The sequence below is a fragment of the Oxyura jamaicensis genome, assembly GCF_011077185.1.
Source record: "Oxyura jamaicensis isolate SHBP4307 breed ruddy duck chromosome 19 unlocalized genomic scaffold, BPBGC_Ojam_1.0 oxy19_random_OJ106429, whole genome shotgun sequence".
Classification (NCBI taxonomy): domain Eukaryota; kingdom Metazoa; phylum Chordata; class Aves; order Anseriformes; family Anatidae; genus Oxyura; species Oxyura jamaicensis.
In genome coordinates, this window is record NW_023304543.1 from 26019 (window position 1) to 48708 (window position 22690).

Below are 22690 nucleotides of genomic sequence, written 5' to 3' on the forward strand. Positions count from 1 at the left end.
TCCCTGTCCCGGTCTCGGCTCCTGTCCCCACCCCAGTCCCCGTCCCCATCCCGTCCCCATCCCCGTCCCGGCCCAAGCACGGCCGCTGCAGGTGTCGGAGGGCTGGGGACAAACAAGCGGGGACCGAGCTGGGAGAAATCCAACGCCACAGCTGCGGCACTTTCGGCCGCCCCCCGTCAGCTCGGTTCTAATGCCGCTCAGCCCCCCCGTTCCCCACGCCTGCGCTTCCTCCGTCCCCCTGCTGGAGACGGGTCCTCACCTGGCACCCGAGCACGCTCCGGGGGACGCTCCGGGCCCCCGCTGTGCCGGGCAGCCCCCACCCCTGCACCCCGCCGCTGGCCCAGTGCCACCCGGCGTGTGCCACCCCCGTGCCACCCCGGCCCGGCCCAGCCCTCCGCTCCCCTCCGCGCCCCTCTGCTCCCCTCCCGCCGGAGGCTGCCTTGGCAGCTCCCCTGCAATTTTGGCAGCGCCGCACCAGAATTGGAGAGAGCGGCGAGGGAGAGAAATTACAAAAAAAAAAAAAAAAAAAAAAAAAAGGAAAAAAAAATACAGCCCAATAGCCTGGAGAGGCTTGTGTGTTTGCCCTTTCGTCATGACGTAGTGTCCTGTGCCTCTCTCCCCCCTTCTCTCGTTCCTTTTCCCCTCCCTCCTTCCAACCCCCACACCCCCCCTTCCCCTCACATCCTTGGAAGCAACAATTAAGCAGCTCTGGGATAAAACACACTGACTGCGAGAGCACAGGGGCATTGCTTCAAGAGATGGCAAGGCAGGCAGCTGCACCCCTCCTTCCCGGAGTCCTCCTCCTCTTCTCCATCCTCCCGGCTTCCCAGCAAGGAGGTAAGGAAAGAAAAGGCTCCTTCTCCTTAGCACAGGGAGGCTCTGCCCGGACCTCCCCATCCTGCCCCGGCTGAGGAGGGACGAGCAGCCCCTGCCCTGCCCTGGGGACAACTGGGTGCGGCAGGGCAGCCCACCTGGGTGCCACCTCCCCGAAGAGCTCCTTGATCCCTGCATGCCATGCCCAGGCAGGGTGGGATGGCACCCAGGGGGGACGCACAGCTCTCTGGGGCGGCACTGCCAAGCCCATTCCGGGGGGGCTCCAAGGTGCCTCATCCTTCCCAGGCATTGAGGATGCGCAGGCAGGGTGGTCACCGCAAATGCCAGGGGCCAGGGGGCTGGCCCCCATTGCCCCCCCAGTGTGATTGCGGTATGGGCTGGGGGGGTGTGTGTGCGTGCATCCCACAGCCCATGCGTGCAAGCTGCTGCGCGGTGGCTGTGGCAAAGCCCCCAGCCGGGCACCGCTGCAGAGCACCATGGCCCGAGACCACAGTGCCTGGTCTGGCCCCTGCGCCATCCTCTTGTGCTTGTGTCACTGGTGTCGGGGTGGCTGTGTGTGTCCCCAGTGCCACCCAGACCCCGGCTGGGCAGCACTGGCCGCAGGGACTGGGTGACACCTCTGGCACACTCACATGCACATGCATGTGCCGGGGCAGGGGACAAAAGCCACTGCGTGCCGGGGTGCACCCCCTGCGTCCCGCTGCACGGCGGGAGGGAGCCAGAGCAGCTCACGCAGCAGGTGCCTGCCCGCGGGACAGCTCGTGTTTCATGGCGGGGCCATGAGCACGCACCGGGGAGAGCTGCTCCTGGCACAGACTTAGAGCTGCCCACAATGGCAAAACTGGGCAAAGGACTGCGAGGTGGGGACAGCATGCTTTGGGGTGGGACAGGCACCTCTGCTGGGGCTGGGTTGAAGGGGGACGGTGCCCGTCTGCCTGCATGGGGAAAATGCAATGGCTAAAGGGGCAGAGGCAGCAGCAGTGTTGGGGACAGTGCCAGAGCCATTGCATGGGGCCAGCAGAGTGGGGACAAGGCAGGATCCCATGGGCAGGGTGGGGCAGTGCCAGTGCTGAGCCACCCCCTGCACAAGGCAGAGCTCTTGGGGCTGCTGTATGCAGCCAGCAGCTCCATCCACCTGTGCCCTGCTCTGCTCCCAGGACCCTGGCCCCAGGCTGGCCTGTCCCCTGCCATGCACACAGGGTCATCCCCCAGCAGTGCTGAGCCAGGCACCTGTATAGCTGAGCTGCTGTCAGTGCCTGATCCTGAGTAGCTGCAGCCTGGGACCCAGGAGCTGTCCCTGATGGGATGCAGCTCAGTCCTGGCCACTCTCTGTGCCTGGCAGTGATGCTCTGTGCTGGCTTTGCTTAACTGTGGTGGCTTTGCTCACCAGCTCTCACGCAGTTGCCATTTGGGGCAGTCTCAGTGACTTTGGCCCCAGCGTGAGATCCCACAGCAGACTGTGAGCGTCTGGGGCTGCTGGCCCTGCTCCAGACCATGGCTCCCTCTGCAGGGGTGGTTGCTGCTTTGGGAAGCAGCTCCCCGAAGAGCTGGTGTTGGAGGTGGTCCCAGAGCTGTTGGGGACACTGGAAAACATTCCCCCGTGGAGGAGTGACCGATGTCCCTGCAGCCTGGAGTGCTGCTTGGCACTGGGCAGGCTCAGTCAGCCTCGGGGACTGAGCTGGGACAGGGGCATGGCCAGTGGCACCCACAAGGGTGGGGGGGGGGGGGGGTGCAGCCACCCAGAGGGGGCTCAGCCAAGGGGGTGAGCTGGTAGCATTTGGGAGGTTCCCACCAGGGAGGCCCCTGCTGCTCTGCACCCTTCTGGGGAGCAGGGTTGTTCATGGGGGCACACATGGCCCATGGGCTGGATTTGGGCTGCTGCATGGGGAAGCTGCTGTAAGAGGTGCCAAGTGCAGTGTTTGGAGGGGGGGCACCCATCCTCCAATGCCTCCCTTCCCCAGGGAGGACAGAGGGACTTGGGGGTCCCAGCCCTGCACGCTCAGGGGCTCAGGAGCAGCTGGACTGGGCGAAGAGGTGCTGGCAATGGGTACAAAAGTCACCTTCATCTCCTCCAGGCCTGGCCCAGGCAAGGCCACCAGGAGGGTTTGTCAGAACTGTCGGTGTCACCGTGTGTGCTGGGGACCGTCCCAGCTGCGATGGCATTTCCCCTCCCCACCGCCGGGTTTGCTCCCTTTGCAGGAGCCTGCAGCAGGGTGCGGGCAGTCCGCAGGCACCCGGAGATGAATGCTGAGGCTCGGGGGCTGGATGGGAGCCAGGCTCTGGAGGCTGCCTCCCTCTCTCCTGTTAGCTCTCGCTCCCGCCTGGCCTCCCGAGCTGCTACCAGTGGGCTCGAGATGCAGCACAGCTTCAAAGTTGCCTGGAGACTGCATGTTTCCAAAACCCATTCTCCCAAAAAAGCAAACAGCAAGAGGGAAAGGTCTGCCGCGGCTGAGCGCTGAGCCTCCTGCAGGAAGACGGGGCCCCGGGGGCCGCTGCCATGTCTATGGAGGCACGGGGCTGAGGACAACGGGGCAAGGGGCTGAGCTGCACTGGAGCCCAGGCTGTGCGCGTCCATCCTGTTGTGGGTCCTCAGCTGGCTCTTGGATGTGGGAGAAAATAAGCTGTTGAATACAGAAAACATCTGTATTTCTCACTTGGACTGGAATATGCAAGTAACTCTGCAGGTAGTGGAAATAGGATAATAGAAAGAGTGGTCAGACTGAAATAGTGCAGCTGTAGTAGTGACCAAACAGTACAGAAATGTGGAAGAAAAAGCCCATTTTCTATAAACAACACCCCACTCCAAGATCTGAAGCACCTCCATGGGTTATCCCCTGCTGCAGCAGGGGCTGTACATTCAGAGGCAAATTCTTGGAAAGCTTTGGAAGTAGAGCCCTGGGGTGCAGGGTCCAGGCAAGCCCTAGCCCTGTGTGGAGAAAAGGGGATGTGGGAGGAACCCTCCCTTCCCAGCCTGCCGACAGCCTCTGTGCAGGAGCAGACACAGGGCAGGGACCCTTCAGCCCCAGCAGGTCTGTGACTCAGTTTCCCCATCCCCAACGTGCCAAGGGGAGGGCAGAGGGCCCCCATGCCAGGATCTGACCCCAAGCCAGGTGATGGGCAGCACCTACCTGCTCCCTGCAGGGCGAGGGACAAGTGCAGCCGTGGTGACACAGCCCTGGAGCCATCCCTGTAGCCTGGTGTGGCCCTGGTACAGCAGCATAGGGTGCGTGGGTCCGGCCGGAGTGCAGAGCTGACCGTGTTTGGTGTCAGAACTGGCACCCTGCAGGGCTCCTGAGCAACAGCCTCATCTACCCCAGATCCATGCAGTCGTCCTGGCTCGTGTCAAGGCAGGTGGTCCCCATCCACCTCCTGACCTGTGCATGGAGGGGGCTGGTGAACCCCCGGACACCAGCACCTCCTCTTTAACCCTCCAGAACACACACGGCCATGAGGCGCTGGGACCGCGTGGAGCTGAGATGGGAGAGGCATGAGGGGCTGAGCAGGGCCTCTGCAAGCCCCCTGGGGAGCCCCAGGGCAGGCGTCCCCTGGGCCTTTATGTCCCCGCACACCCTGGGAGGACTGTGAGCTGCAGCTGCACAGCCTCCTCCCGGCTTCGCTGGGGGGGCGGGGGGGGCGGCTCTGCCAGGCAGCAATGGGGCAGGGGCCAGGGTGCCCGGCATCCCCCCTGCCAGCACCAGGGTGCAGCCTGGCCGTAGGGACTGCGCCTGGGGACGCTGCGGGGGGTGTCCACGCAGCCGGCCATGGCCATCCCCTCCCGGCGGGGCGGGCCGGGGAGGCCGGGCGATGTGTGGATGATGTCTGGGAACAGGCAAAGGAGCTGGGCTTTGTTTATCCAAGCCGGGCCCCCCCGGGCGCGGGGGGGGGGCAGGCGGGGGAATGTGCCGGGAAAGGGAGCTGCTCCGTAAGCCCTGGCCGGCTGCCTCCCGGCTGGGCTGGGCTGGGGCGGCGGGGCGAGCCGGCCGGTCAGCGGGGAGAGCGATGACCGAGCGCGGCCGCTGCGCTCCGGGGCCGCCAGCTGCATCGCGGCCGGATTCGTGCTCCGAGCCGGCGGCCTGGGGATGCGCGAGGCCAAATCCCGCTGCTTGGCACCACTGGGACACGTCGGCTGGGCGACACGCTGCGTGTGTGTGCTGGCGTGGGGAGCTCCGAGCCCGACGTGTCCCCTGGCGTGCGTGGGGACGGTGGCACGTGTCCTCCACGTGTGTGTCTTGACACTCGTCCTTCGCCTGTGCGTGCATCCCAAGCGGGGTGCACGTGTCCTGATGCCTCTCCTGTGCCTGTGTGCCCCCCGAGATGAGCACCTGTCCCCGTGAGGCAGGGATGGGGCTCTGTCTCTGGTGCTCCGTGTGGTGGAGGACGCTCTTGAGCAGGGTGCAGGGGAGACCCTTGTTCCTGCCATTCCGGGGGCTCCATGTGCAGCAGCGGGTGCCCTGCTGGGTGCCAGCTCTGCCACCCAGCTGCCACCTGTCCCAGGGCTGTGCCACTGCCTGCACCCAGCTTCTGGGGGTGCCAGGTGCCCCCTGGCCACTGTAACCTTCAGAAACCCCCAAATCCTCCTGCCAGCCCCATTAAGAGTCCCCCACAGCCCTGCCAGTCCCACTACAAATCCCGTTGCAAGCCCCCCAGTGCCAGAAAGCCCTGCCAGGAGCAGAGTATCCCCTGCACTGCATCCTTGTACCCCAAACCTTGTTTCCACCCCATCCATTGCCACGATGGAGCAGGGACCATCAATCTGCTGCACGGCGTCCTGCAGGAGACAGAGCAGGTGCTAAGCCAAGCACCCCAAAAGCATCACTGTGGTGTCTGAGCACCACCACTGAGCTCCAGCTCCAGCTGACCTGCCCTGGAAAGCGGAGGGGCCTGGGAGCTTCTCGCTGCGCAGGGATGGACAGAGGGACACAGAGCTGGCAGAGGTGGTTCTGGAGACGGCACTGGCTTCGTGATGGGATGGGGTTTGGGCAGCAGAGCCGGATCCCAGCCCACTCTCTCCCCTGGTGTAGGGACAGATCCTGCTGCCACCCTGCCAGACCCTGGGGCAGTTCCAGACCCCATCACCACTGTATTGCTGGAGAAATGGAGGTGTGCAAGGAAAGGCAGGGAGCTGCCCTCGGCTCTTGCTCTGGGGCTGTGCATCCTGCCTCATCTGGACAGAGCTGCACCCGTCCCGGGGGTGCCCCCGCCACACCCCAGTCCCTCTGGACACACAAATCCCCATGGGGGTTTTAACAAGGGTCTGTTCTCTTGCAGGGGTTCCTGGTGCTATCCCGGGAGGGGGAGTCCCAGGAGGAGGCTTTTTCCCAGGTAAGGGGATGGGCAGGCCCTTGGGGGGACACCCAGGGCACCTCTGAGCCCAGCAGAGCAGGACCAGGGTGCTGGAACACCCTGCCCTGGGCAGCTGCAACACCATGGCATGGGGCAGGGCTGTGCCAGCCTTACGCTGGGGGTCACCAGCCCAGGGCTGGCATCTCCACAGCCCTGGCCACAAGAGGCAAAGGCCCAGGGTGACAGCTTGTCTGTCTCCAGTGCTCTGGCTAAAGGCCTGGGGACACCACAGGGGACACCCCATCTGCTTGTGTCCCCAGACTCCCAGCATGGGCAGGGCTGGGTGGGAGCTTGCAGGGGTGGGTGCTCAGACTGTGTCATTGCTTGCAGGTGCTGGGGTCGGAGGTTTGGGAGCAGGTGAGTGCCGGGGACCCTTCTCTGGGATGGGCAGGGGGTGGCAGGGCAGAGGCTCAGCCTGTCCCACCTGGTGTCCCCATCCCGGGATGCCTGCAGAGGGGACACACTGCAGGAGGGGCACACCTGACCGCTCTCCCTCACTCTCCCCCAGGGCTCGGGGCTGGAGGAAAACCTCTCAAACCAGGTAGGAAGCCTTTCCCTCATCTCTCACCGACTGCCAGCAGCCAGGATGCAGGAAGAGGCTGTGGGGACGGGATGTTCCCTGGCACCTGCCCACGCTTTTTGCCCTGCCCTGCTGTGCTCACCAAGCTCTCGACAGCTGAAAGGGCTCTGTGTGCCTTCATCCTTGTCCCCAGCTTCAGCGTGCTGCCACCTCCTCTCCAGCTGTCCCCAAGCCCTGGTCCTCAGGCGTCCCCTGCCTGCCTGCACTTGTTGCTGGGCAGCTTTTGCTGGTTTTTTTCTGGCCTAGAGAGGAGGGGACAGGCAGGGCCACCACTAGGACAGGGAGGGGATGCAGGCAGGAAGACGCACTGCAGTGGGCCTTCTGGGGGACTCCAAGCCTGGGGCAGGTCAGGGACTGCCAGGCACAGTTGGGAGGTGCTGGGACAGCATGGGCTGGTCGGTTTGGTGCTGGTGGAGATGCCCAGAGCCCCATGGCCCGGGGGGAGATGCTCTCTCGGATGGGGACCACTGTGCCTGGGGCAGGGTGCGCCAGCCTCATCAGCCCAGCTCTGCGCCGCAGGAGCGCCAGCCCCAGGCGGGGGCCTGCAACCTCCGTTTACTCAGATTTCAGTTTGTGGAAAGAAAAACAAGGCCCTTTATTTCGGCGTAATTAAAACCAAACGCGATGCAGCCGCGAAGCCCCAGCCGGAGCGGTGTCCGCGCGGTGAGCCAAAGGCAGTGGAATTTGCGCCTGGAGGGAGCGAGCGCTGATTAGCCCCAGATGTTGGAAGGCAGCGCTGGCCCAGCCGGAGGGACTCATTCCTCAGCCTGAAACATCTCGGCTCTGTCCCCTCGTGGCCTGGCGGGGTGGGGGGTGGGCAAGGCGGAGAGGAGAGAGAAGGGATGGCGGCGGAGATCGGGTGGGGACGCGTGCCCCATGCCACCATGGCTGGGTCCTGTCCCTGTCCCCCATGCCCATCCCTGGGGCCGTGGTGGGCTGGAAGCGCCGGCAAGCGAGGCGAGACCTCTGGAGCAATCTGTGCCGCTGGGATGGTGCAAATGGGGGCCTCCTGCTCAGCTGGTCCTGGTGGGGACCCATCCTGTGCATATCCCCATGCAGCACGATGGCTGGATCCTGCCCTCCCTGCTTTGCACAGGGAGCAAGCAATGGGGTGGCTGGCAGGCGAAGCCCACAGCTGGATGCTGGAGCTGTGTGGGACGGGGACGGGCAAGGGTGGCAGCACCTCAGCCCCTTCCCTGTCCCCGGGTGCTTCTGCACCCCCCAGCCTCCCTCAGCCCGCTTCTCTTTCCAGGGGTCGGTGGCCTCGGGGGACTTGGCCCTCTTGGCCTCCAGCCAGGTGAGCATGGACAAGGACTGTCCCCAGTGCAGTGTCCCCAGAGAACCTCCCCAGGGACTGCGGGTGGCTCATCCCCATCGGCTGTAGGGAGTGAGGTGGCTCCACCACCACTTCCACCCACATGGGCAGGCTGGTCAGCCCCATGCAGCAACAGGGGAGGGGGCCCCATGTCCCCATGGGGCTGGCAGCAGGGTGACAGTGCCCACATGTGGCATGCACAGCAGTCCGAGACACCATGGGGTGCCTGGGCGGCAGGGGTGCGGAGGGGAGCAGGTTTTGGAGGGGATGTAGGGAGAAGAAGTGCAGGGCACAAGCCAGGCTGGCACCGCAGAGCTGTCCCCGTGCAGATGCCACCTAACCCTGCCTTGCACTGCCTCATGCCAGCTTGCCACCCCTCACCGCCACCGCAGCCTGGGGGTGCAGGCAGCTCCTTGCTCCCCAGGGCTCACCCTGCCCCTTCTCCCCTTGCAGGTGCTGCAGGTCTGCTCCCAGGAGGTGCCTTCCCCGGGGGCGTCTTCCCAGGTGCTGCATCCGCGGCCGCTCTTAAGGCTGCTGCGAAAGCTGGTGAGTGCTCAGGGTGCCTGCTGCCATGCTAGGGGGCAACACTGGGCTTGGGCATCCTCAGGGCTCTGGGGGTCCCCTCTATGCCCTGCCTTTCCTGAGGATGGGGGGCTGCAAGCAGGAGATGCTGCTCTCTCTGCCAGCCCCACCTGGTGCCTGCTCTTGTGCTGAGAAAGGGGCTTTGGTCAAGCTGGAGCCACCAGGAGCATGAAGCCCCCTGCCCTGGGGGATCCCTTGCCCAAAACTGGGGGACCCATCTCCGGTGCTCCTCCAGGTGTCCCCTGGGCCCATCCCTTCCTTTGGCACCTCTCCGGCCACCCGCAGCCCAAAGGTCTCATCTCACCCTGTGCCCTCCTTTTCCCAATGTCCCCAGGTGCTGGTCTTGGTGGCGTGGGTGGAGTTGGTGTTCCTGGAGGCCTCGGGGTCTCCGCAGGTAGGAAACGCCCCGTCCCCGCATCCCGAGCCCGCGGCAGCGCTGTGTGGGTTCTCAGGGCTCTCTGCCACCCGCAGGTGCTGTGGTGCCCCCAGGAGGGGTACAGCCTGGGGTCGGCGCGGCAGGGAAGCCCCCCAAAGTACCAGGTGGGTGCACAGCCCAGAAGGGGCTGGTGGCGGTGGGGAACTGCTCCGGCTGGGGGCTCACTGCTGCCTTTTTCATCCTCCAGGTGCTGGCATTCCTGGAGCCTTCCCAGGCGGTGGCGTGCTCCCTGGCGCAGGTGAGCTGGGGTCCCCATCCTGCGGCAGCACCCCAACCTCTGAGGGGGTCCCTGTCCCATGGGAACACCCCATCATCTGAGTGGGTCCCTATCAAAGACAGTAACCCAGCCTGCAAGGGTGGCCCCATCCCTTTGCATCATCCCAACATCCGATGGGGCCCCCATCCTGTGGGAACACCCCAGCTTTCAAGGGCAGCCCCATCCACAAGCAGCACCCCAAGCTCGTGGGGTTTTCCTATCCCACAGCAGCACCCCAGCCTCCAAGGGGGTCCGCATCTAATAACATTGCCCAAACCTCTGAGGGTGTCCCCATCCCACTGCAACACCCCAGTCTCTGAGGGCATCCCCACCTACCAGCAGCACCCCAATCTCCAGGGGGGTCCCCATCCCAGTGGCCGACCCTCCTAGCTGGCATTGGTGGTCTCATGGCCAGCTGTGCCCTGGCCTCATGTCCCCATCCCAATGTGCTCAGTCCTGCTGGGACATTGCTGCCAGCCGGCCTGGCTGTCACTTTTCCTAAAGTGACATCGCCATGGTGCCAGAGGTAGGGGCCTGTGGGAGCAAGCGGCACCAGCACGGGACACGGAGGGGAGCTGGCGGGGTCACGCGGGGCCAGCTCGCCCAGCCAAGGGCCGTGGGGGGAGGAGACGGGTGGCGGGGGTAGGAATTCCTCACTGCAAAGCAATCTGGGGAGGAAAACTTGTGAAAACAACATGTTTCGACATTGTCAGAATGGGAAGTGTGTTGTTGCTGGTCAGGAATGTCTTTCCATGTCTGAAAATGCGTGAGTTATAATGAAAGACATTTGTAAAAGGGGGGGGGGGGGAGCTGGAGGGAAAAATACAAACAAACAAAAAATCCCAACCCAAGGCAGAACAGCACCCAGCAACACTGTTTTTCCCTGGTTGCCTCTGGAGGGTGAGAGCTGGGGGTGCAGGACCCCACCTCCAGCCTGGGGGGGCTCAGGTGCCCCATGGCTGGGGCTGGCTGCGGGGAGCGCGTCCCCTCTGGCTGTGCTGGTGCTGGGCGCAGGGTGTCCCGCACACCCCTGGGTGCTGAGCCAGGTCAGGCTGACAAGGATTTGGGTGGTGGGGGCGGTTGGCTTGGGGCAGGATCAAGGTCTGGAGGGCTTTTCCCTTGCACCCAGCCAGAGAGCGTGGGTCCAGGTTACCAGCAACACCACGAGGCCCCACCACACTCACCCATCCCCTCTGCTCTCCATCCCAGGTGTCCGCTTCCCTGGCGTAGGGGTGCTGCCCGGCGTTCCCACCGGCACCGGCGTCAAAGCGAAAGGTCCAGGTATGTCCCCACTCCTCCGCGCATGGCATGGTCCAGGGCTGTCCCCAGGCCACCCCCCGGGCTGACCAGGCAGGACATCATGGGCTCACGGGGGCATTTGTGTCTCTCCCCAGGAGCAGGAGCCTTCGCAGGAATCCCCGGTGAGTGTTCCCTCTCTCCCGCCTGTCCTTCTCTTCCTTTCCAAGCTTCTCCATCACTGCCGTGGCCTCCTCACACCAGAAGGTGCCTCAGGGGCTTCCCAAGCCGTGGCCGGGGACCCGGGGTGCCGCGGGCACCCCCCTCTCGCAAGGTCTGGTGGCAGCCTGGGCAAGGGCTCCAGGTGAGCGTCTGCTGTTGGCTTTGCAGGACTGGGAGGCTTTGGAGGCCAGCAGCCCGGAGTCCCTCTGGGGTATCCCATCAAAGCTCCCAAGCTCCCAGGTAAGCGGCCACAGCCAGCAGGGGTGCGGGTGAGGGCCCCAAGCAGCGCCAGGAGGACCCCACATCCTCACTGCCCCGGGCCGAGCCCCGGTGGCCCTGGGTCCCCCGGACCCAGCAGTGCTGGCGCTGGTAGGGGACAGCAGGACGGAGCCGGCACCGCTGGGCGGGCGATTCCAGCTGCTGCCCACAGTCCCAAGGGCAGATCCTGCCCGGGGCTGCCGCTGCTCCTGCTCCCGGCCCCAGGGTGATGCTGTGCCTTCCGCGGGCTGCCAGGCGTGCCTTGGACAAGCAGGCACGCTCTGGGGATGTGCGCTGGGCAAGGCCATCCCAGGCTGGTTCCACAGCCCCCTGCTGGCACCAGGCACATCTTTCCAGGAATCCTCTGCTTCCTGTGGCTCCTGGGGGCCAGGGGATGTCCTGGGCATCACCAGACGCTCACCCAGGCTGAATGTCCCCTCTCGGGGACTGCTAACCAAGGCCACCACCAGCAGGCTGGCAGTGGGGACGGAGCACGAGGCAGGTCTCCCTCCTCACTGTCTGCAGAGATAATGCTCAGCCCCAGCCCAGGGGCGTTCAGCACCCCTTTCCCAGCCTGTGCTGCTCCAGTGGCATCTGTCACCTGTCCCCACACTGGGTGCCAGACCTGCCTGTCCCCAGCCAGCCCTGCCCAGCAGGGACAGCAGCAGGATGGCAGTGCCAGGTGGCAGGGACCGGGTGGCACAGCCTGCCCGGGGATGCCAGCAGCTGGTGGGCCCACCCTGGTGACATCCAGGGCAGGAAGAGGGGAGCCAGATCTGGCCAGGGATCCACATCCCTGGGGTGCCAGAGTGAGGGTAGGTCCACGGGCTTTATCCTGGGGTGGAGCCCACCCCGGGGCACACATCCCTCCCCACCACGGGCGCCAGACCCAGCAGCTCCGCCGGCTTCCCCCGCCAGGGCCCACGGCCGCAAGCGGCAGCAGAAATACTTGGCCAGCGCCCGCTTCCTCCCGCAGAGGCTCGTTACGCTCGTTAGGGCGACCCAGCCCCGTGGAGATCGGATGCCGTCTGGCCGCCTGGCCCCAGACTGCCTTTCATGGGGTGCCTGGTGCAGGCACCTGGCCACGTCCCGGCGGCCCCACCAGTGGCCTGCAGCCCAGACGGGGCTGACCCACTTTCTGGGGAGCTGCCGTGCCGAAATCGGAGGAGAGAGCCCCACCAGCAGCGAGTGGCTGCGTCGCCCCCCTCCTTCCCTGGGGACCCCTGTCCCTGTGGCTGTAAGGCAGGCAGTGGCAGTGGTGCCACCAGTTGAAGGGTGCAATAGGATGGCGGTGCTGTCCCCCAGTGCGGTTTCAGGTGCCGGGTGCATCCCTGTTCTCCCCGGGATCTCGCCTTGTCACTCCCCAGCAGCTTGCTGGGCTGGCAAGCCCACACTGGGCTGGCTGTCACAGCTGTCACGGCTCTTGGTTTGAGCAGGGCAATACTGCAGGTGGGCTTGGGTGCTGCTGAAAGATGTGTGACATGTCCCTGTGTCCCCCGTGTCCTCTGCACTGCATGCTGGAGCTGGTGAGCACAGGGCAAGACGAGATGAAGGGAGAGCACTGAAAATGACATGTTCAGAGGAAAGTCTCCTTTCTGGAGAGACTGCTGAAAATGCCCCAGGCAGCTCCTGCTCCAGGCTGCCCTGACTCAGGAGGGGTCCCCAAGGCCACCCCACTTGTGGGGGGTGCAGGCTGATGCAGTGGCTGAAATCGGGGTCCCACCTGGTGTCGTAGGGAAGGGAATGGTGCCCCAGTGCCCAGCCACACCAAGGTGATCTCAGGGCTGGGAAAATCGGTTCCCATGCCAGCTGCTGTGTCCATCGGCACTGGTGACACTGGTGGCTGTCCCCGTGCTGGTGCCAAGGGGGTGAGCACCAGCTGGGTGGGTGGCAGTGGCTCTGTGGAGCTGGTCTTGGACCAGCAAAACCCCTGGAGTCCCAAGGGCTTGGGCCTTTGGTGCCACCTCCACGGGTGTCACTCAGTCAGTGCCGGGCGGCTCTGGGGCGAGCGAGGTGCTGGTGGCGCTGGGTGCCACTGGGGACCCCGGGCAGGGCTGCCAGATGCAGAGCTCATCCAGCCTCGTGTGGAACCCAGTGGGAATGGCTGGTGGGGGGTGGGGGGGGAAACGTGGTGTGCACATGTGGCTGCTGGAGGGGACGCCTGGAGGGACGCCTTCTCACCAGCATCCTGGCCACAGGCGCTGGCCCTGCCCGTGGCTGAGGAGCTGGGTGTCCACAGGGCACCCATGCCGTGTGGTCCCAGCTGCCACCATCAGGGACACGGCAGCTTGTCCCTGCTCCTTGGGCTGCGGCCACTGCCACGCAGAGAGGCGGGCATCCCCACGCTGTCCCATGTGACGGGACGCCTTCTTTCGCAAGGAGCCATCTCCCCGGCCGCGATGTTCCTTCTTGTAATCCCCCCCCCCCCCCCCCCGTCCCTTCTCACCAACCTCCTAATGAGGTCACGTTTCAGTAGAGGCTCCCAAGCCCTGATTCCAATTAAAGCCTCGCATTTGGAGCCAGCCTTGGTGCAGCCAGCTGGGTACAGCTCTCGCCGCGGGGCTCCTGGGGGGCCCCCTGCCGAAGCGGGGTCACGGCAAACACATGCTCATGTTGGAAACCAGCTCTGCGTGCTGCAGCCCTCAGCACGGGGCTCACTTCTGGAGCTGCTGTGGAGAGGGGCACCTCCGGGAGGTCCCATCACGAGGGGGGGGGCGCACCCCAAAAAGGACTTTCCTGACTTGTAAGGAGCCCCAGTGCTGAGGGCTTGCATTGCACAGCTGGCCGGCTGGCAAAGAGGGGCTACACCACGGGGCAGAGGGGGCACGGCCACTGGCAGCCAGGTGCTAACCAGCCGCCTTCTCTCCTCTCCAGGTGGCTATGGATTGCCCTACAGCACTGGTAAGCTGCCCTATGGTGAGTGCTCATAGCCCTTGCTCCATGGTCGTAGCTCCTCACAGAGCCTGGGCTGTGCGAGGGGCACCCTGACCCCGGGCAAAGCGACCCACGCTGGGTGGGGGCGCAGGCAGGGCAGAGGGATGGGGATGGCGTGGTGCCCACGGGCACCCCCCCACTGCTGGGCATCCCGTGCCATGGGGCCAGCAGCCAGCAGCTCTCAGCTCATGCTGGCTAGGATATGTCCTATGTCCCGTGCTGCAGCCAGCTCTGCCTGGGGGGGTTTGAGGCGGCATCTCCAGCCTGGGGCTGGCTCAGGTGTCCCCAGCACGTCCCCAGCTGTGGGGCTGGAGCTGCTGTCTGCCTTGCCTCTCCTCTTGAGGGCCAGATCCTGACCTTGTTGTGCTTTCTCTTTGTGTTTGCAGGTCTCGGACCTGGTGGGATAGGAGCAGGACTTGGTGCTGGAAAGGCTGGGTACCCCACTGGGACGGGTACGACCCCTTCCTCAGCAGTCCTGGGGGGTGGCAGGGACCTACAGAGTATGGCAGGGGGAGCAAGCACCCCCTTAGCTTCACCGGTCACTGGATGGGATACTCGGCATTGTCTGGTGGCCCCAGGGTGGCCAGAGAGGGGCTAGGAACAGCATGGGGTAGGCTGTGTCACCTCACTAAGGAGAGGCGGCAGCTGCTGGTGGGAGGCACTGGTCCCCAGGACTGGGGGGGCTGTGCTGGGATGGCCACAGGCCCTTAGCATCTCCTTGTGTCCTTCCCCAGGAGTTGGAGCACAGGCGGCAGCAGCAAAAGCGGCAGCTAAGTACGGTGAGTCACCCTCTGTGGGCACAGACAGGGCCCGTGTCCCCACCTGGGTTGCTGCTGTCCCCCTCCCAGGTTGGGGGAGGGAACAGTGGTGTCCCCTCCCCAAGCTGACACCCCCTTTTCCCCCTACAGGAGCCGGTGTCCTGCCCGGGGCTGGCGGCATCCCTGGGGTGGGCGGTGTGGTGCCTGGCGTCGGCGTTGTCCCAGGAGCTGGAGGTGAGGCTGGGCTCAGCCCTGGGGTGCGGATGCTGATGTCCCATCCCCCCCCATCCCACACCCCTGACTCTCTCCTGCTACCCTGGCAGTTGGAGGTCCTGCGGCTGCAGCGGCAGCAGCGAAGGCGGCGGCGAAGGCAGGAGCCTACGGTGAGTCGCTGCTCTCGGCACTGCTGAGCAGTGCTGGCATGGCTTCACAGGGTGCTTCCCTCCGGGATGCTCGCCCAGCCCAGGCTCCTGCATGGCTCCGGCGTCTGCGTGCCCAAGCTTGGGGCGAGTTGATCCCCTCTGCTGAGCCACTGTGGGCTACAACCCCCGCTCCCCCCCAGGCTGCAGGGGGGCTTTCCCCCTTCATGCAGCGGCTTGGCATTGCAAAGCCTCCGCTGCCTGCTCTGGAGGACGTGGGGATGTGGCAGGTCCAGGCTGTGCCGCAAGGCAGTGACAGCTCCTGCAGTCCCGCCGGGAGGGCGTCTGCAGAGAGCCATGGCTCATGAGCAGAGGGACAAGCTCGGCTCTGCGGATCGCATGCTCGCTGCTCCCCTTGTTGGCAGAGGGAGCTGGTTTTGCAGGAGCAAGCACGCGCTCATTGGAGCATCCAGAGGAAATGCGTCAGCCCCGGGAGCAGCTGGGATTTACAAGCCCATCCTTGGGGGACCTCGGGGTCCCGCCAGCTGCCACCAGCTCCCGAGCGGCCACGTGGGCTCCCAGGCTGGGAGCTGGGAATCCCCTGCCCGGGTACGTGTGTGTGGCAGGGCCATCGCACACGCAGGAGTGGAAGCATCCCGGGGCTCGGTGCGGAGCAGCAGCCAGTGAACATCTGCTGCCAGGGGGATTTGCTGTTCCTGGAAGCCCACCCCATGCCCGTACCTGCTGGGCAAGCGGGAGCGCATCTGCCCCGGCCTCTGGTGCACCCCTGGGGGATGCACATGTGGGCACTGGTCCCTTAGCAGACATTTTGGAAGGTGCTGAGCCCGTTGATGCTCCAGCCTCTGGCTTTGCTTGAGGGGTCCACAGCCACATGCTCTGGGGGCGGCAGCATGGGGCATTTTGGGGTGCTCTGACTGCTCTGCTTCCCTCCAGGTGCAGGGGTGCTGCCCGGTGTCGGCGGTGTGCCAGGCCTAGTGCCTGGTGTCGGTGGTGTCCCCGGCTTGGTGCCTGGTGTCGGAGGTGTCCCCGGGGTGGCAGGTGACTGTTCCTGTGAGTGCTGTCCCCACTGCGGGTGGCACGGGGCCAGGTGGCTCAGGGTCCCTCTCTCTCCTGTCCTCAGGAGCTGGAACGCCAGCAGCAGCAGCAGCAGCAGCAAAGGCAGCTAAGTATGGTAAGTACTGTAGGGGTCAAGGAGACCCCCGGCCACCCCATTATCCTGGGGACTTCTCCGTGGGACTTGGGGTGCCTCAGGCAGTTGCCTCTGCCCTGGAGATCACTCCCGGAGGATCTTCATGGGGAAGCATCCATCCCTTTGTCCTCTGTGCTGCTGTGCCTGGGCTCACCTTTGACCCTGCCTCTGTCCCTCCCCAGGTTTCTGCAGGCCATGATGCCACTGGTGTTTCATGGGGGTGAATGGATGAGAACAAACTGACTTTGTTTGGTTCTTGTCTGAAATTTTTGGTTTTGTTCCAAAAACCAGTGGGATCCGGCAAGCACATCTGACTTCGTCTAGCAGGACCGTGGTCCCCAGCAGGGACTGACACCCCAGCACCTCCCGCAGCAGTGAAGCTGAGAGGCTGGGCTTGGGGAGGAGGCACAGTGGAGGGCTAAACCATTGCTGGTCATTTCTTTCATTTGTTTTCTGCAACATGCAGGAAGAAAAAAAAAAAAAAAAAAAAAAAAAAAAGCAATAAGTGGATGGGATTTAGGGAGAAAACTGGCAATCTTCATGGCCTCTGCTCTCACACACCAGTGAGCTTTTCATTACTGAGCTTCTCCCTAAATCACAGCACTTCCAGGTGGCTACTGGGGGCCACCAGCCCCTTCTCTGTGCCCTGTTGGGCTGAAAGCCTCCATCTCCTCATGCTGAGGATCATCTGGAGCCACCCGTGGCATCATTCCCCATGCTGGTGACTTCCCAGCCTCTTGGGTGACCCAGCACCCGGTGCGTGTCCCAGCCGCTTGCAGGAATGAGGCAGGGGGTGCTTCCCCCCATAGCATGATGGCAAGGGCAGACCTCCCTCCGTGTCCCACGGCTCAGCCACTCCAAGTTCTCTCCTCTCGCTATCTGCAGGAGCCGGCGTTGGCGTTCCTGGTGTTGGTGTTCCTGGCATTGGTGGCGTGCCCGGTGTCCCCGGTGTCCCCGGCGTGCCTGGTGTCCCTGGCGTGGCTGGTGTCCCTGGTGTGGTGCCTGGTGTCGGAGGTGAGGGGAGGGGCTGGCACAAGGGGACAGCGTGGTGCCAGCCTCTCTGCTCCCCCTGACATGCTTCCTTCTGTCCCCACAGTGGGTGGCCCAGCAGCTGCTGCCGCAGCGAAGGCTGCAGCGAAAGCGGCCGCATTTGGTGAGAGACCTTTGTCCTTTGCGCTGGGAGGGAGGGAGGGAGGGGTGGTACAAATGGCTGGGGTGTGGGGCTTGGCCGCATCCCTGGTCCTCTCGGCAGGAGCAGGGTACCTGCCCGGGGCAGGTGTGCTGAGGGTTGGTGTGCTGAGGGTTGGTGTAACAAGGATTGGTGTAACAGGAGCTGGTGTTCCTGGAATCGGAGTTCCTGGAGTCGGAGTTCCTGGAGTCGGTGTGCCTGGAGTTGGTGTGCCCGGAGTCGGAGTTCCTGGAGTTGGTGTGCCCGGAGTTGGTGTGCCCGGCGTCGGTGTGCCTGGTCTGGTACCCGGTGAGATGCTCTCTAAGGGATGCTCAGGGATGTCTGTGGTGGTGCTGGCCAGTAAGCACTGGCGTGGCCACCGTGGGCCGTCGCTGCCCCTCACTTTTCCCCTCTCCCCCAGGAGCTGGCCCTGGTGCCGCCGCTGCTGCCAAAGCAGCCGCCAAAGCAGCCAAGTACGGTAAGACGGGCTGGCTCCAGGGTTATCGCACGTCCTGCCTCCTGCTGCCTCCCTGCTCCAGGCTGCTTCCCCAGCTGGGGCTGAGGCACTGCATGGGGACCCCATGGGTCGGGGTGAGGGGTGGAGGGGTGAGAACTCTGTGCGAGGGATGAGGTCCTGGCCGTGTCAGGGGATGCTCTCCCGAGAGATGGTCTGCATGGAGGCTCCTAGGTCCACCATCCATGTGCCTTCTCATACATTTATCCATCCACCCTCCCTTCTACCCACACATCCACACCACCATTCCCGTATCCCCTCATCCCCTCACCCACCCACCCACCCATCCACACCACACCTCCATCCACCCTCCATCCACCCACCCATGCACAACTCGTTCCCTCTGTTCACCTCACCACCCATCCATCCATCCACCATCTATTCCACCATCCATCCACCATCCACCCACCATCCATCCCCCCACCCACTCCACCATCCCTCCACCATCCCTCCCACCCGCACCCCACCATCCCTCCGCCCACCCCAGCTGTCCATGCTCCTCTTGCAGCCACCGTCTCTCTTCCTGAGCCGGAGCCCCAGTTCTTCTCTTTCTCCTTGCAGGGGTAGGTGGCCTGGCTCCTGGCGTGGGTGGCCTGGCTCCTGGCATAGGTGGCCTGGCTCCTGGTGTGGGTGGCCTGGCTCCTGGTGTGGGTGGCCTGGCCCCCGGCGTTGGAGGTGTCCCAGGTGAGGCAGGCGGTGGTAGCAGCTGGGCTGGCACTGGGACGGGGCTGGGGCAGGACGGTGGTCTCAGACTACCTCGGTGGTCTCCGCCACCTCGGGGCCATCTGTTGGCGGATGCCAAGGTGGCAGGGATGGGCTTCGCCCAGCACTTCTGGGGAGGCTCCCCCCAGGGACACTGACCCTTTTCTCACTGTTCCAGGAGTCGGAGGTCCAGCAGCAGCAGCAAAAGCAGCAGCCAAGGCAGCCAAGTACGGTGAGTTGGGCACATCTCCATGCAGGGCAAGCGGGTGCTGGCACGGCACTGCCCCAGCCCCACGCAGCCCTGTGGGTGTCTCACCCCCTCTCCCGCAGGTGCCGGTGTCGGAGGGGTGCCAGGCGCAGTGCCCGGTGGTCCCGGTGTGCCAGGAGTGACACCCGGTGTCGGCGGCGTCCCCGGGTTGGTGCCAGGCGTGGGGGTACCCGGTGCCGGCGTTCTCCCTGGGGCAGGTGAGAGCAGCACCACACGCAGATGTGTGGGGTGGGTGGGATGGGGGGCGCGGGGGTGCCTGTCATAACGCGGTGCCCTTGTTTGCTTTGCAGGCATCCCCCAAGTAGGGGTGCAGCCAGGTGCTAAGCCTCCCAAGTTCGGTACGTATCGCTGCCACCCGTCCCCAGCCTGCTCCCCCTTGGGCACCCCGTGTTGGTATCGGGGTGCTGGCCACTCTTCATGTCCCCACATGCCCTGCGGAGCCCAGGGCATGGGGGGGGTGGTATGCTGTCACCCCTGGGTGCAGAGTGCCACCCGGTACGGTGGCTTCTGCCACCCCGGTCTCCCCAGGGACATTTGCCTCCCGCCCTGCACTGCCTGCAGCAAGGCACCACGCAGAAGGCCTCTGGGTCTTCCTGCTCTGGGGGCGGTGGGACGGGTGCCAGAGCCACCCCCGGGGGTTCACTGCCTCCCCCAAGCTCCCCGTGCAGGCTGGGGGGCCATGGTCTCACTGCCTCTCTCCAACAGGCGTTCCCGGGGCCGGAGTCCCAGGGGTCGGTGGCATCCCAGGTAGGTGCTGTGCGGGCAGGGGGTGCTCCCCCAGGGCATGGGGCTGCATCAGGACGGTCTGGGCTTGTGTGGGGCTGGGTGAGCAGCAAGTTGGTCCCCGGGTTGGTTCTGGAGCTGTGATGCTCCCTGCAAATCCCCCGCCGTGTGAGCCAGGAGCGATGGCAAGGCCAGTGCTGCCATGCCCAGTGTCCCTGGTCCCCACCTCCCACCCTGGCCCAAATCCCTGGGCGCAGACCCCACAGCCCCGTGCTGCATCCCCACGGTCACCTGGGAGCGCTCACCCAGGCTCCTCACCACAGGTGGCCTCGGAGTTGGTGGCCTCGGAGTTGGTGGCCTCGGAGTTGGTGGCCTTGGTGCTGGTGGCCTTGGTGCTGGTGAGTGGTGCTGGTGGGCTCGGTGCTGAGGGTCCCGGGGACAGAGGGATCTGTGCAGGGTGCCGAGAAGGAAAGGGCATCGGGGGGATGCAGGAGATTCAGGACCCTCCTGGCTGTGACCCTGTGAGCCGGGATTTGGGGAAGCAGTGCCCAGCTGGGTGCTGTCCCACCCTGAGGGAGCTGGGGCACCTCTGTGGTCCCATGGCATGTCCCCACCCTGCTGTCACCATGCCCTATCTGTGCATGCCACCTGCCCAGGGGAACAATGGGAGGGGACAGCCCCCACCAAGCAGGTACCAAGGGCCCCAGCCCCAGTGCGTCCCAGGCTGTGGGGCAGGGGATGGTACGGCACAGTGTCCCCAGTACGTGGAGACCCTCTGGGCTGGTGGGGGGCTGCACTGACACCCACTTCTGCTGCAGGGCTCTTGTTTCCAGGAGCTGCTGGAAAACCTCCCAAGCCAGGTAAGGAGTGGGGACGGCCCTGGCCAGTGGGGTGATGTCCCTGTCCCCATGGCCGCCACCCTCACTGGGGCTCTCTCTTCCCGCAGGTTTTGGTGTTGGGGGACTGCAGCCAGGTGAGTGCAGGGGCCGGGGCCCGGGGTGGGACCCTGTCACCGACTGCACTGCCCCGCTTGCTGTCCCCACCCTGCTGGGCATGCCACGGCCTCGCGGGGCGCCCTGAAGCCGGGGGGGCACCCAGGGGTGCTGCTGGGGTCAGGGGCTCTTGGGGCAGCTCGTGCCCGGCTCGCTGCAGGCTTGGGGACACTGCGGCCACACAGGGCTGGGGTGGCAGTGCTGTCACTGGCTGTCACTGGCTGTCACTTTTTCCCCAGGGGCTGGAGTTCCCGGCTTTGGCGTGTCACCGATATTTCCAGGTACCTTCCCCGGTGTGCCCTGCCCGTGGGGACAGGCGCAGCCATGGGGCACGGGGACACGGCCATGGGGAGAGGGCTGGGCTGGGGGTCATGGGGCCGAGCATCACTGAGGCTTCGCTGTGCTTTCAGGTGGGGTCGGCGGCCAGCTGGGATTTGGCGGTGAGTGCGCCCCAGCCATGTGGGTTGGGGACAGTGGGCTGGGGGTCACCTCCCCAGGGGGCACCCGCGGAGCCCCCCGCCCCACTCACCCTCTCCACCTTGTCCCTGCAGGGAAGCCCCCCAAGACCTTCGGAGGAGCCCTCGGGGCCCTGGGCTTTAGAGGTGAGTGCCACCGGGTCCCCCCCAGCCCTGCCTGGCTTCCAAGCCCCCTGCTGGGGTACAGGGGGGGCTGATGTGGTGTCCCCCCCCCCACCCAGGTGGAGTCGGCTGCGCACAAGGGAAATACTGCGGGAGGAAGCGGAAGTAACCGCCTGCCCCACCGATAACCTCATGAACTTTGGTGCTACTGCATGGTCCAGAATGTAAATCCCCAGCCCAGCTGAGACCCCCTGGCCCCACGCTCTCGGGAGGGACCCCACGGTGCGGTGGCAGCGCCGGGGCCTGCCCCCACCCCGGGAATTCTTCCCCCGACCCCCCCAGGGAGCGCGGAATAAACTGCGGGGAGCAGCTGTCCCCCTTGGTGCTATCGCTCCCTGCGGGGGGGCCTGGGACCCCCCTGACACCCCCTGCCCCGGTGCTGCCCCCCGGGGTGGGTGGTGAGAGCTGACCGGGGGGGGGGAAGGCCGAGCGGGGGGGCAGGAGGGGCACTGGGGGGGGGGGGGGGGGGGGGGGGGGGGGGCCCCAGCGGCAGGGGACACCGTGGGGGGGCTTGTCTCCGCCAGCCTGCGACCCCCCCCAGCTCCCTTCATGTTACTCACTTTGATATAACTGGGTGGGACGCCCTTCGCAGAGGGAATCGCTGCCAACAGACTAATAAAGGACAAGTTTTTAAAGGACTCTGCCTCCGTCCTGCTTCTGCGTCCCCCTGACACCCTCCATGGTGACACCAGGGACGTGTGTGGGGACAGCCAGTGACCCAGCAGGTTGCCCTTCCCCACAGTGACATCCTGGGCACCCAGGGGGATGTCCATGCCCAAAGGTGACAGCCTTGGGACACAGGGGGACAGCCATGTCCCATCCCATACTGATAGCCTGGGGACCCGAGGGGGTGGCACATGGGAATAGCCTGGGGACCCAGGGGAAATCCTGGCCTTGACCCATGGTGGGAGACCAGTGACCCAGAAGGACATCCAGAGGGACATCTGTGCCCTGTCTGAGTGGCAGCCTGGGCACCAGGGGACACCCACACCCTGCCTCATGAGGTCATCCTGGACAGTAGGGGGACACCCAGGCCCTTCTCCACAGTGACACCCAAGACACCAGGGGCCACCCACGCCTGGTCCCACGGTGACACCTCGGACACCAGGGGGACCCCCACTGCCCGGGGACACCGGGGGACGCCTACGCCCTGCCACGCGGTGACATCCTGAACACCAGGGGGTGCCTCCCCGGGCACCGGGGGGACACGCACTCCCTGCCCCGGGTGTCCCGGGGCCACCCCGGCCGGCCCCCCGCTGACACCCGCGCACCCCCTGTGCCCCCGCCGCCCCCCCCCCAGGGCGCTGCGCTCCCCCCGCCCCTCCCGGCCCGGCCCCGCGCTCTGCCCCCCGGCCCCGCCCC

The 22690-nt window shown here is 65.3% G+C and overlaps 1 protein-coding gene across 19 annotated transcripts; it reads left to right on the forward strand.

The window, feature by feature from the left end:
- Window positions 1-594: 594 nt before the first annotated feature.
- On the forward strand, window positions 595-21966 carry LOC118158124 (elastin-like). Of its 19 annotated transcripts, none has more exons than XM_035312709.1 (35): window positions 596-837; window positions 6103-6156; window positions 6508-6534; window positions 6686-6718; window positions 8010-8054; window positions 8526-8618; window positions 8989-9048; window positions 9135-9194; window positions 9278-9328; window positions 10556-10627; window positions 10741-10767; window positions 10973-11044; window positions 13937-13978; window positions 14383-14448; window positions 14731-14775; window positions 14905-14988; window positions 15078-15137; window positions 16068-16172; window positions 16255-16305; window positions 17209-17337; window positions 17420-17476; window positions 17654-17800; window positions 17913-17969; window positions 18567-18689; window positions 18886-18939; window positions 19038-19172; window positions 19266-19313; window positions 19681-19722; window positions 20022-20096; window positions 20517-20558; window positions 20645-20671; window positions 20930-20971; window positions 21101-21130; window positions 21242-21292; window positions 21388-21966. In XM_035312709.1, exons 1-35 carry the CDS (start codon window positions 759-761, stop codon window positions 21435-21437), a joined length of 2235 nt encoding a protein of 744 aa, XP_035168600.1. In that variant the 5' UTR covers window positions 596-758; the 3' UTR covers window positions 21438-21966. The 19 variants fall into 19 exon arrangements, with proteins under 19 accessions (XP_035168612.1, XP_035168600.1, XP_035168616.1 ...); XM_035312717.1 differs by having other exon boundaries at window positions 622-837; window positions 9126-9194; window positions 17699-17800; XM_035312712.1 differs by having other exon boundaries at window positions 623-837; window positions 9126-9194; window positions 20037-20096.
- Window positions 21967-22690: the final 724 nt, after the last annotated feature.